This window comes from Bufo bufo, chromosome 2 (genome assembly GCF_905171765.1).
Source record: "Bufo bufo chromosome 2, aBufBuf1.1, whole genome shotgun sequence".
Lineage (NCBI taxonomy): Eukaryota > Metazoa > Chordata > Amphibia > Anura > Bufonidae > Bufo > Bufo bufo.
This window is the reverse complement of record NC_053390.1, coordinates 217,695,516-217,709,407: the sequence shown is the minus strand read 5'-3', so window position 1 is coordinate 217,709,407 and position 13,892 is coordinate 217,695,516. Positions and strand designations below refer to the sequence as shown.

Here is a 13,892-nt window from a genome sequence, read left to right as displayed (position 1 = left end):
AGGACTTTATTTCATCCTGAATAAAGCATTTCATCTCAGAAAAAATATTTGGTTGTTCCTCCTTCCATATCTCAGAAAGACAAGACTTGCACAGTCTTTTCTTGTAATTTTCAGGGAGCTTCTTAGAGCAGGCATTACATTTTAGTATCTTAGACTTTGATCTAGAGTCCTTTGTGCCCTGGAAACAAGGAACAACCAAGTATACACCAGTTAATAGAGCTAGAACGCTTGTCTACAGAAAAGTGGAGTCTAGCATTTAAAAACCCTGCAGGGGACTTACAGTACTGGCGCTTGCAGAGGGGTCCGGGACCTCCTGCTGGGGAGTAGGTGTCTCAGACATCGCGGGTGATCTGCAGGCAAGTGCCGAGAGGAGTTCCACGTTTTTTTTTTCAAATTCCAGCGTCTTACGTCCACAGACTGCGCCTCGGCTGCCGGCTCGTTCATGCCCCGCATCGTCCTCCAGCCTCAGCGCTTCATGCGCCACACCTGCTCCCCCCCGCTGGTCACCTGTTAGAACAAGAGGACGCGGCACTCGCTCGCGCGCCTATCAGCGAGTCCGGCGCAGCCGACTGCTTCCTCCAGAGGAAGGAGGTCTGCTGAATGGGAATGACCGCAGGCCCCAGCATAAGCCGGAATGAGGGTCCTCGATGCTCCTGCTGCCCAGCCTAAGCCCCTGCTGAGGGAGGACAGCCAGAGATCCGGTAAAGAATGGGATCTTTTTTTTCTTCCCTCCACCAGGAGGGCTCTCTCCATGTGTTAACCCCCGTAGGGGCAGGAAAACATTGAGGGGGTGGGGGGAATTCAAACTCTCTCTGTGTGTTCCTGTCCCTACAGAGGTCAAGGGTTAATCTCTCATTGTGGCAGTCATGGTGGATGAGGTGGAAACATGTCCTGCAAAAGAACATCATAAGTTCTTTAATCACCTTTGTCTCTTCATATTAGTTAATTAATTATCTCGGGGGTCTTCCACAATTTCTGATGGTTACTATCATATTAATGGCACATTATTGGTGTCATTTTGCCTCTGCTGCAGTCCACCCAAAGTACCTTTTAATTGTTCTTTCTGTCAAGTACCATTGAGTAAGGCTATTTTCACATTGGCATTTTGGCTTTCTGTTTTGTGATCCGTTCAGGACTCTCACAAGCGGTCCAAACGGATCAGTTTTGCCCTAATGCATTCTGAATGGAAAAGGATCCGCTCAGAATGCATCAGTTTGCCTCCATTCGACTTTGGAGGCGGACACCAAAACGTTACAGCATTTTGGTGTCCGTCCTGACACAATGTAAGTCAATAGGGATGGATCCGTTTTCTATGACACAATAGAAAACGGATCCGTCCTCCATTGACTTTCAATAGTGTTCAAGACGGATCCGTCTTGGCTATGTATAAGATAATACAAACGGATCCGTTCTGAACGGATCCGTCTGTGCAGATCCATGACAGATCCGCACCAAATGCAAGTGTGAAAGTAGCCTAAACTGGAAGGGTTTTATTAGATTTGTAACCTCTGAGTCAGAGAGAAACCTCACTATATAACACTTCCATTTCCTAAAGAAATTTCCCACCTTACTCTCCTTGAATCTCTCTGTTTCTCTTCGTTCTAGTGTCATACAGTGTGTTATATATTATATACCTCGCTCATACTACATCATACATTCCTTAGAGTCCTTATATACCTTATAATAGTATACATAACATACACTGTGTGTTATATATACACCTCATACTATTATACAGTGTTATATGTATTATATACCTCATTCATACTACATCATACACACATAGTATGTAATTGTAATGTGTGTATGATGTAGTATGAGATATATAATACATATAACACACTGTATATGTATAATAGTATGAGGTATATATTATATACCTGATAATAGTATACATAACATATACTGTGTGTTATATATACACCTCATCACAACATTATATACCTCAGCTCATACTACATCATACACACATTACAATTACATACTATATAATGTGTGTATGATGTAGTACAAGGTATATATAATACATAACACACTGTATATGTATAATAGTATATGAGGTATATAAGATGTGTAATATGATGTCGTAGGTAAACTGTATATCTACTATGACGCACGTATTTATTATTACCATAGCACAAGTGTATAGTGACTGTAATCTCATCAGGCACTCTATATTTCTCCACTCTGCCCTACACTGACACATTTCCTGCCTCCAATGACGTCAGTCGCGTCACCCACGGAGTCCCGTTCGGGAACGTTCCAGGCAGGCACGCCCACACGCGTAGTCTCTCTTGTACTGCATTGGCAGCCGAAAGACATGGCGGACTCAGACGGCGGGCGCGCGCGGTGTAAAAACTTATTCTGATGGATCTAAATAATGAAAAGCTCAATGCAGATGTTAAAATTTAAATTTGCACTGTTTATAGTATTAAAACCTGAATAATCATATATGATAAAAACATATGTGCACCGAGCATCAAATCCATACAGCCTGGTTTATATACAATAAATAATGAATTGAGGGGGGGAGGAATCACAAAGTCTTTAGTGTTCAGTCTGATGCATCTGATTCACCCCTAGATCTTCCAGCAGCCGTCAGCTGCTTCTCAAATTCTTCCTCTGTGATTTTACCCTTTTTCAGTTTTTTCAACAGCCTGGTATCACGTAGCAGCTCACTCACATCTTCATCATCTATGTCAGAGCCCTAAAGGATACATCAGCAAAGTTACTACATACACCAAACCATGACGATAACTAGCTAGAAGTCTGCACCTAGTGGAAATGCTGCAAATTTTCAGGCAAATTTGTTGGTAGAAAATGTGCAGTAGAAGACATCTATAGTGCAAAGTGGATGGGATTTTAACATATTTCATCCACATATTGAGAAATAAAATCCAATGCGAAAATTTACCTGCAGTGCAGATTTTACATCTACATGTCAATTCTTTCTGTAAATGTTCACTGCTGAATCACCCCTTTCAACGTAGCAGAGTGAAACCGCAGCAAAACTCAGGCTACTTTCACACCTGCGCTAGGTGCGGATCCGTCTGGTATCTGCACAGACAGATCCGCACCTATAAATGCAAACGATGGTATCCGTTCAGTGCGGATCCATCTGCATAACAGCTTTTTCAGATCTGAGTTTTCCACTGCCACCAATGCTTTTAATACTGGGGAGGGAGCCGCATTGGCCACCAATGCTTTTAATACTGGGGAAGGAGGGGGGTCTGGCCTCTGTGTTAGAATATACTGTCGGATCTCAGTTTTCACGATCTAACTCAAATCCGATGGTATATTCTAACATAGAGGCGTTCCCATGGTGATGGGGACGCTTCAAGTTAAAATATACCATCGGATTGGAGAAAACTCAGATCCGATGGTATATTAATAGGGACTCCTGACTTTACATTGAAAGTCAATGGGGGATGGATCAGTTTACAATTGCACCATATTGTGTCAATGTAAACGGATCCGTCCCCATTGACTTACATTGTAAGTCAGGACGGATACATTCGGCTCCGCACCGCCAGGCGGACACCAAAACGCTGCAAGCAGTGTTTTGGTGTCCGCCTCCAGAGCGGAATGGAGGCGGAACGGAGCCAAACTGATGCATTCTGAATGGATCCGCATCCATTCAGAATGCATTGGGGCTAAACTGATCCGTTTGGGGCCGCTTGTGAGAGCCCTGAAACAGATCTCACAGGCGGACCCAGAAACGGCAGTGTGAAAGTAGCCTCACTTGTAAAATATTTTCTGGTATGTGTGGACATATTTTAAATATTAAGAAAGTTTGACAAATATATGGCGTAGGGCTCATGCACACAAACTTATTTTTTTTATTTTTTGCAGCCCGTATGCAGACTCATTCATGTCAATGGGGCTGAGAAAAAAAAAATGGAAATGACTGTGCGCATTCCATGGACGCATGGCTGTTCCGCAAAAAAGTAGAACATGTCCTATTATTGTCCGCATTACAGACAAGTATAGTACTGTTCTATTAGGGGACAGCCCTTCTGTTCTGCAAAATGCGGAATGCACATGGCTGGTAACTCTTAAGGGGTTTTCAAGTTTTTCCTCAGGATAGGTCATTAATATCTGATTGGTTGGGGGTCCAACATCCCCAAGATCAGCTGTTTGAGGAGACCGAGGCCCTCCAGAGAGCGCCGCTGCCTCCTCTCAGCTTACCATGTATAGTGCCATCCATAGTATAGTGGCTGTGCTTGGTATTGCAGCTCAACCCCATTCATTTGAATGTGGCCGAGCTGCACCTAGGCCCCGTGACCAATAAACGTGACGTCACATGGCCTAGGTTAAGCTGCTAGAAGACTTTTTCAAACATCTGATCGGCAGCGGTCCTGGGTGTCGTACCCTCACAGATCACATACTGATGACCTATCCTAAAGATTGGAAAACCCCTTTAAAATGTTTGTGAAATCACTGTACAATGTGCATATAACTGAAACATACTGGGGGTCATTTACAAAAACCAGCGTTTTACACAGTCTTTGATTCTCCCCACTGAGTGGAGTAGCTGTTCGCCAAAATGTACACCTGTTTCTAGTGGTGAAAGTTAGTACATTTGCTGGATCCATATTGCATATTTGCCAATTGAATGGGGTTTTCTGGGCCCTCAAACGGCCTTAATGAAGGCCGCTGCAGTGGCAAAAACAGACTGCCAGGCGACTGGGCAGGCAAGGAAGGCCTTATTCACACAGTCAGTGTTCGGTCAGTGATTTCCATCAGTGATTGAGCCAAAACCAGGTCCGGCTCTAAACACAGAACAGGTGCAGATCTTTCCCTTATATCTTATCTGTGTGTAAGTGCCACTCTTTGGTTTGGCTCACAATCAGTGATATAAATCACTAAAGTGTGAAAGAGGTCTAAAGGTGAATTTAGACGGGGTGAGAAGCAGATTGTCGGGAAGGAAGCGTTCCTTCCCGACAGTCGGCTGCTCGTTCAGTGGAGGTGAAGTGCTGTATTTACATGCCATGATCTCCACAGTATGGGGAGGCGCAATGGCTGCTGCAATCTCTTGTTCCCATACAAAATCATTGATTATGGGCAGTAGAGAGTACTGTTAGATAGCGCAATCTGCTGCCCGGGAACAATGATTGAGGTGTGAATCATTTTACCTGATAAACATTTATACATGATATTTATACATAGTAATTAGATTTCCCCTCAGTCGTCTTTTTTCTAACGTGAATAACCCTAATTTTGATAATCTTTCAGGGTACTGTAGTTGCCCCTAAAGTAATAACTGGAATGGGGCAACTACAGTACCCTGAAAGATTATCAAAATTAGGGTTATTCACGTTAGAAAAAAGACGACTGAGGGGAGATCTAATAACTATGTATAAATATATGAGGGGTCAGTACAGAGATCTCTCCCATCATCTATTTATCCCCAGGACTGTGACTATGACAAGGGGACATCCTCTGTGTCTGGAGGAAAGAAGGTTTGTACACAAACATAGAAAAGGATTCTTTACGGTAAGAGCAGTGAGACTATGGACCTCTCTGCCTGAGGAGGTGGTGATGGTGAGTACAATAAAGGAATTCAAGAGGGGCCTGGATGTATTTCTGGAGTGTAATAATATTACAGGCTATAGCTACTAGAGAGGGGTCATTGATCCAGGGAGTTATTCTGATTGCCTGATTGGAGTCGGGAAGGAATTTTTTATTCCCCTAAAGTGAGGAAAATTGGCTTTTACCTCACAGGGTTTTTTTGCCTTCCTCTGGATCAACTTGCAGGATAACAGGCCGAACTGGATGGACAGATGTCTTTTTTCGGCCTTATGTACTATGTTACTAAACAAGTGTTTCGCTCGGTCATCAGGTGATCTGCTGCACGTTTAGATGGGCAGATTATTGGGAACAAGCGTTTGTAGGAGCTTCTTTCCCCAATTATCGGCCTAAGGCTTTGTTTTTTTAGAACATTCTCAGCCTCTCTTTCATTTATGGAACGGTTTATTATTAGCAGTTAGTATAGTTTTACCTCTTCATGCTTTCTCTTAAGAGCCATCTTTTTCTTCTTTTCCCTTTTGACTTTCTGCTTTGACCAGGCCTTATTTTTTGCAAAGTTTTTTCTACGTTCTCCCTCCTGTTTCTCTTTTTTCTCCTGCAACATCTTCCGTCTTTGCTTTTCTCTGTTTTTGTCTTTGTATGCAATAGAGTCTGTATCGATGTTAGCGGAAACAAAGTCTGAAAAGTCCTTTCCTCTCAATTCAGGCATTCGGGGCATTTTCAGCAGTGCAAAACCACGAGCAAGAGTGGAGAAGTCCAAATCTATAGAAGTAAAACAACTAAGGCTCACAAGGGCAAAACAAAGATCACTAGGACATTTTAAGCATAAGGGGAAATAAAAACTCCTTGCGATAACCCTACTACCAAGTGAAGATATTTAACCACATACAGTGCTGCCCATAATTATTCATACCCCTATCAAATTTTGACTTAAAGTTACTTTTATTCAACCAGCAAGTAATTTTTTGACGGGAAATTACATAGGTGTCTCCCAAAAGATAATAATACGATGTACAATAGGCATTATTGTGGAAAAAAAAACATTTCTCAGCTTTTATTGACAATTGAGCAAAAAATACAAGATGTTCCGCACTGTGGAAAATCTCAGAGGACGTGGTCGGAAGCCAAAAGTGACACCTGTGCTGGCCAGGAGGATAGTTAGAGAGTTGAAAAAGAATCCAAGGATCACCATCAAGGCCATTCTGGTGAATCCGGGCTCTGCTGGTGGCAATGTCTCAAGGCAGACAATCCAACGGACACTGCACAATGCAGACCAAGAAGGACGCCACTTCTCCAGATGAGGCACACACAAGCTCGCTTGGCCTTTGCAAAAGCTCACCTGGACAAAGAAGACTACTTCTAGTCTTCTGTGTTATGGTCAGATGAAACAAAAATTTTATTGTTTGGTCACAATGAGGTTTCCTTCATTTGGCGAGAAAAAGGAGAAGCCTTCAACCCAAACACCACCATCCCCACTGTCAAACATGGTGGTGGGAACCTAATGCTTTGGGGGTATTTTTCAGCCAATGGACCAGGGAACCTAAATCACAGTAAACGGCACCATGAAAAACTAGCAATAGACGAAGATTCTCAACGACAACATCAGGCAGTCTGCAGAGAAACTTGGCTTTGGGCACCAGTGGACATTTCAGCATGACAATGACCCAAAACACACAGCAAAAGTGGTGAAGAAATGGTTAGCAGACAACAACATTAACGTTTTGGAGTGGCCCAGCTAGAGTCCAGACTTGAATCCAATTGAGAATCTGTGGAGGGAGCTAAAGATCAGGGTGATGGCAAGAAGACCCTCCAACCTGAAAGATTTGGAGCTCATTGCTAAAGATGAATGGGCAAAAATACTTGTGGAGACCTGCAAAAAGCTGGTCTGCAATTATAGGAAGCGTCTGATTGCTGTAATAGCCAATAAAGGCTTTTCTATTGATGATTGAGAAGGGTATGAATAATTTTGGACTGGACACTTTTTGCTCAAATGTAAATAAAAGCTGAGAAAATTACTTGCTGGTTGAATAAAAGTAACTTAGTCAAAATTTGACAGGGGTATGAATAATTATGGGCAGCACTGTAAGTATACAGAAAGATTTTATATAGACCGAGATATAGTATGTAAGTGCACAGTTATATCCTGAATATATAGTATACACACCTTTGACTCTGAAAATTAGGTTGCATTCATGTTTGGCGTAAGCCTGTACAAAAGACACAAAAGCTTTCATGCCTTTCTCAAACATTGCGCGATCACTTTCCGCTATGGATCGCAATTTTGGAAGATGATCCACAGTACATTTGAAGTCAGCCATCTCTTGTAAAGGGCACTGTTGATCAAAAGATTACAAAAATTAGCTAATCAATGGTAAAAGCATAGGACTGAGAACATACAGCCGCAAGATAATGAAATATATACATCACAAACTAAGGGCTGTATTACACCAACCGATTATCAGACCAGTTTCTCTCCAATCAGACCAATAGTTGGTGTGTATAACAAAAGATGTGTGTGTGTAAACGGCCATCTGATCAAGGATTGGTCAGATAATCTGTTGGTGTAATACAGCCTCAAGTCAACGTTTTCTGTCTATAAGGCGGAATTCGCATTTCAGTTATTTCCATCAGTTATTGTGAGCCAAAACCAGGTGTGGGTCAAAAACACAGCGTAGGCTTCACTACTGGTTTTGGCTCACAATAACTGATGGAAATAACTGATCAAATAACGGAAGTGTGAACTCAGCCTTGGGGTCCATTCACACGTTTGAAAGTGCCTATTCTTGTTCGCTGTTGCAGACAAGAATAAGACTTGTTCTATTTTTTGTGTGGATGCGGACAGCACACTATGTGCTGTCCGCATCTTTGCGGCCCCATTGAAAATGAATGGGTCCGGATCCATTCCACAAAGTTGCAGAATTGCCCTGGATCCATTTTGCGGACGTGTGAATGGACACTTAGGCCCCTTTCACACGGGCGAGTTTTCCGCGCGGGTGCAATCAGGGCCGGATTAAGAGCATCATGGGCCTGGTGCAGAAGATTTTAATGGGCCTTTTTATAGAAAATGAAAACGCAACGCAGAGCAACTTTTTATAGCACAAATAAAGTGTGAATTTACGCAAAATTACGAATGTGAAAATACGCATGCATAAAGTTTGAAGTGTGAACGGGTCTGCGTAATCCCATTCAAGTCTATTGGACTAAAGTTCATGCGGAATTTTGAAGCAGATTTACGCACGGGTTTGCGTGTGAAAAATCTGCTGTGTGAACTTAGCCTAAGTGTACATCTCTGGCCACAGTTTAAATATACAGCCATCTATATAGATGGCTGTATTATGTATCGCCACCCCCCAAGGAGTTAACTAGTGCTGCTGGATATGTCATTCAGGAGCATGAAAAAGCTATTCACGTCTAAGCTTTTCCAAGCTCCTGAATGGCATATGTGTTTATAAAAGCTAATCTATTATAAGCAGATCTGCCATTGAGGAGCTTGGAAAAGATAGGTAGGCAAGAAATAGTCACCTAGCTTTTCCATACTCCTGAATGGCAGATCTGCTTATATGCATACATGTTTATAATAGCCAAGCTATTATATGCAGATCTGCCATTCAGGAGCATGGAAAAGCTAGGTGAGAAACAGTCACCTAGCTTTTCCATGCTCCTGAATGGCAGATCTGCCTTTAGGTATATCTGTTTGTAATACCTGATCTATTATAAGCAGATATACCACTCATTGAAGAGCTAGGTGACTATTTCTCACTTAGCTTTTCCATGCTCCTGAATGGCATATCTGTTTATAATAGATCAGGCTCAGCTATTATAAAGATATATATGATATAAGCAGATATGCAATTCAGGAGCATGGAAAAGCTAGGTGAAAAAAATCATCACCCAGCTTTTCCATGCTCCTGAATGACATGTATAAAGTATACAGTATAATAGGTGAGGTGAGCCAATGCTGATTTACTTACCGCCTATGAGTTGTTTTCTGGGCAGTACACTGAAGGCTGCTGAACGCGACTCACCGCTGGCAGCACCCCTGACTCCATGCAGGAAGAATTTTGAACTTCCCGCGCGCAGCAGCCGTCACGGTCTTTCACTTTACGGCATGGCCTAGGCCCCAGGGGAGGAGTCTGACGTAACGACGCAGCGCGGCGTGCACAGCTGACCTGTCACCTGACCTGATCTGTCAGCTGTCATCGTCCTGGTGAGTTCTGTAAAGGGCTGGCCTGGGAGATTTCTCCTTGCGCGCTGGCCCTGTCATCATCTGACAGTCAGCACGGTTCGGTCCTACTAAAGGGTTGCGGGGCGGCCGCCAGGCAACCTCAGCGAGGCGGCCTATGCGGGCAGGGCCGGACTGGGGATAAAAACCAGCCCTGGAAAAAGTTGCACACCAGCCCCACAGCATTGTGTCCTTATTTACTTGTTTATAATAGGAGAAAGCATTCATTTTAAAACACGAATATGAATTTTGCCCCACAATAGCTCTTTTGTAGAACCCCCATGGGGGGGGGGGGGGAGCATGTAGCAGAGCTAGTATAGCATGTAGCAGAGCTGTGTGTGTACAGGGTGCATGCAGCAGTGTAGCAGAGCAGGAAGCCTGGTAGGGACTCAGTGACACCATTCTTTTAACTAATAAACTCTCAGACAATTATCTGAGTCCCTGCAATAACTATAGCCACTACATCACAGTCTGCTCCACTGCATTCACTGCAGGAGAGCTGTGTTTGCCAGGAGCCAGTCCCTCCTGACCTTCGGTTCACTTGAGAGCCAACTCAGGCTACTTTCACACCTGCGTTCAGGTGTCCGCTCGTGAGCTCCGTTTGAAGGGGCTCACGAGCGGCCCCGAACGCATCCGTCTGGCCCCAATGCATTCTCAGTGGAGGCGGATCCGCTCAGAATGCATCCGTCTGGCGGCGTTCAGCCTCCGCTCTGCTCAGTGAGCGGACACCTGAACGCTGCTTGCAGCGTTCGGGTGTCCGCCTGGCCGTGCGGAGGCGAGCGGATCCGTCCAGACTTACAATGTAAGTCAATGGGGACGGATCCGCTTGAAGATGACACCATATGGCTCAATCTTCAAGCGGATCCGTTCCCCATTGACTTTCAATGTAAAGTCTGGACGGATCCGTTCAGGCTACTTTCAGACTTAGAAATTTTTCTAAGTTATAATGCAGACGGATCCGTTCTGAACGGATGCGAACGTCTGCATTATAGGAGCGGATCCGTCTGATGAAACATCAGACGGACCCGCTCCGAACGCTAGTGTGAAAGTAGCCTCAGCAAGTGAACCGAAGATCCGATTCATGAAAAAGATCCGAACTTCCCATCTCTAAGAGCAGTGACGCAGCCGCGGTGACAGAGTGGGAAGGGGGGGCGTGGTGTAGTGACAGCGTGGGGAAGAAGAAATCACAGAGCTGGAGGGGTGGAGCAAAGAAAGGTTCTGGGGGAGGAGCAGTGACAGCTGTTACAGAGCCAGGGGCATTGATAGAACTTTCACCTCTGCCAGCACCCCTCAGAGGACCCCCTTTCTGCATGTGTTGTCAAACTGGGAAGGTGAGGGGGGTCCTTTCCATGCCACATCAGCAGCTAGTTTGCCTAAACCACCTAGAGGTACGGGTAGTAATGTGCTAAGATTAGCAAGAGTGATCACATTAAGGCCTCGTTCACACCAGGCAGTGTGTTCCGGCCTGATTCTGTCCAGAATGCCCTGCACCGCATTGCGGCTGGCTAACTATATTGTGAGGCAGGAAGGGGTGTAGTGGTCTGTTGAAGTGATTGGCACCATAACCATGCCCAACGGCTGCAATGCGATTGGCTGCACAGGATCGCAAGGCACATTATGCCTGCGGTCCAGTCCAAACAAAATGCTGCAAGCAGCCTTGTGACCGGACCTCAGGCATAATTGTGCCTTGCGATCCCGTGCATCCGATCGCCTGCGCCTGTGGCTAAGGTGCCATTCACTTCAATGGATTGTCACGCCCCCTCCTGCCCCACAACATAGTGAGCCGGCCACGATGTAGGCATTCTGGACAGAATCATCTGGTGTGAACGAGGCCTAAACTTAGTCATTTCACACCACAAAGGCTGGAACGCAAGCCAGCCACCCATCCCTGCATAAGAAAGCGTGGCGGTGCATTGAAATAAGGTTTTGATTTAAAATTATTTTTTGTATCAGGACAAGTAGGTTGTCATAAGGGACAAGTAGATCGAGCCCCCGCTTTAGTCCTTCGACAAGTAGTTTTTTTTTAAATTTCCACACCCCTGCACTGTTATGGGGGATCTGCGGATGGCACTGTTATGAAGGATCTGTGGATGGCACTGTTATACAGGATCTGCGGATGGCACTGTTATGAAGGATCTGTGGATGGCACTGTTATACAGGATCTGTGGATGGCACTGTTATACAGGATCTGTGGTTGGCACTGTTATGGGGGATCTGTGGATCACGCTGTTATGGAGGGGATCTATGGATGACACTGTTATGGGGATCTGTGGATGGCACTGTTATTGGGATCTGTGGATGGCACTGTTATGAAGGATCTGTGGTTGGCACTGTTATGGGGGATCTGTGGATCACGCTGTTATGGAGGGGATCTGTGGATGGCACTGTTATGGAGGATCTGTGGATGGCACTGTTATTGGGATCTGTGGATGGCACTGTTATGAAGGATCTGTGGTTGGCACTGTTATGGGGGATCTGTGGATCACGCTGTTATGGAGGGGATCTGTGGATGGCACTGTTATGGGGGATCTGTGGATGGCACTGTTATGGAGGATCTGTGGATGGCACTGTTATTGGGATCTGTGGATGACACTGTTATGGGGATCTGTGGATGGCACTGTTATTGGGATCTGTGGATGGCACTGTTATGAAGGATCTGTGGTTGGCACTGTTATGGGGGATCTGTGGATCACGCTGTTATGGAGGGGATCTGTGGATGGCACAGTTATGGGGATCTGTGGATGGCACTGTTATGAAGGATCTGTGGATGGCACTGTTATACAGGATCTGTGGATGGCACTGTTATACAGGATCTGTGGATGGCACTGTTATGAAGGATCTGTGGTTGGCACTGTTATGGGGGATCTGTGGATCACGCTGTTATGGAGGGGATCTATGGATGACACTGTTATGGGGATCTGTGGATGGCACTGTTATTGGGATCTGTGGATGGCACTGTTATGGGGATCTGTGGATGGCACTGTTATTGGGATCTGTGGATGGCACTGTTATGAAGGATCTGTGGTTGGCACTGTTATGGGGGATCTGTGGATCACGCTGTTATGGAGGATCTGTGGATGGCACTGTTATGGGGATCTGTGGATGGCACTGTTATGGAGGATCTGTGGATGGCACTGTCATGGGGATCTGTGGATGGTGCTGTTATGGAGGATCTGTGGCTGGCACTGTTATGGGGATCTGTGGATGGCATTGTTATGGGGATCTGTGGTTGGCACTGTTATGGGGGACCTATGGATGATGCACTGTTATAGGGGATGTGTGCTATGACTATACTCTGTACTCAGCCTCCGAGTCCTACCTGATACACAGCCCTGAACAGCCGGATGACAGCTCTGCACAAGCAGCAGCTAGCAGGCTGAAGGACCTTCCGTGATGTCATGATCATGTGATCAGTCACATGTGTGGGAGGAGTCAGGCTCCGGGCAATGTCCGTGCTGGAGCCTGCTGTTGGGGGCGGGGCCGGGGGATGGGCTCCTCTCTCTGTCAGTCCCTCTGTGTAATACTGCACCAGTCAAGGAGCCTCCTCACTGTCGGCACGGCCGGCCATGCAGCAGTCAAGGCTACCGGCCTAACGGGCCGTGCCAGTGCGGCCCTGTATGCGGGCTGCTGGGCCTATTTTCATGCAGGGGCCTGGAGCTGCAGCTCCATCCGCCCCTACGTTAATCCGGCCCTGGGTGCAATGCGTGATGTGAACGCATTGCATCCGCACTGAATCCTGACCCATTCATTTCAATGGGGCTGTGTACATGAGCGGCGATTTTCACGCATCACTTGTGCGGTGCGTGAAAATCGCAGCATGTTCTATATTCACAAGAACAGGCCCCATAGTAGTGAAAAGGGCTGCGTGAAAATCGAATTGCATCTGCAAGCAAGTGCGGATGCAATGCAATTTTCACGGATGGTTGCGAAGGAGATAATAATAAATAGGGATGAGGTCCATTCACTTTATTATTTTCCATTATAACATGGTTATAATGGAAAATAACAGCATTCTTTAATACAGAATGCTAAGTAAAATGTCCCTTGAGGGTTAAAAAAATAATAAAAAAAATTCAAGTGGATGAGGAGAGTACATTTTTTATCATTTTTAACCCTCAAGGGACATTTTACTTAGCATTCT

The 13,892-nt window shown here is 45.2% G+C and overlaps 1 protein-coding gene across 1 annotated transcript in view; it reads right to left on the bottom strand.

Moving 5' to 3' along the window:
• Positions 1-2,402: 2,402 nt before the first annotated feature.
• The window catches only part of DDX55 (DEAD-box helicase 55), a 71,837-nt gene continuing 60,347 nt past the window's right edge, over positions 2,403-13,892 (bottom strand). Inside the window, exons 12-14 of the mRNA XM_040416210.1 lie at positions 7,694-7,862; positions 6,002-6,291; positions 2,403-2,707 (exon numbers count right to left, since the gene is read on the bottom strand). Coding sequence (XP_040272144.1) covers positions 2,555-2,707; positions 6,002-6,291; positions 7,694-7,862 — 612 coding nt within the window. The 3' untranslated portion in view covers positions 2,403-2,554. The remainder of the gene's footprint in view (positions 2,708-6,001; positions 6,292-7,693; positions 7,863-13,892) is intronic.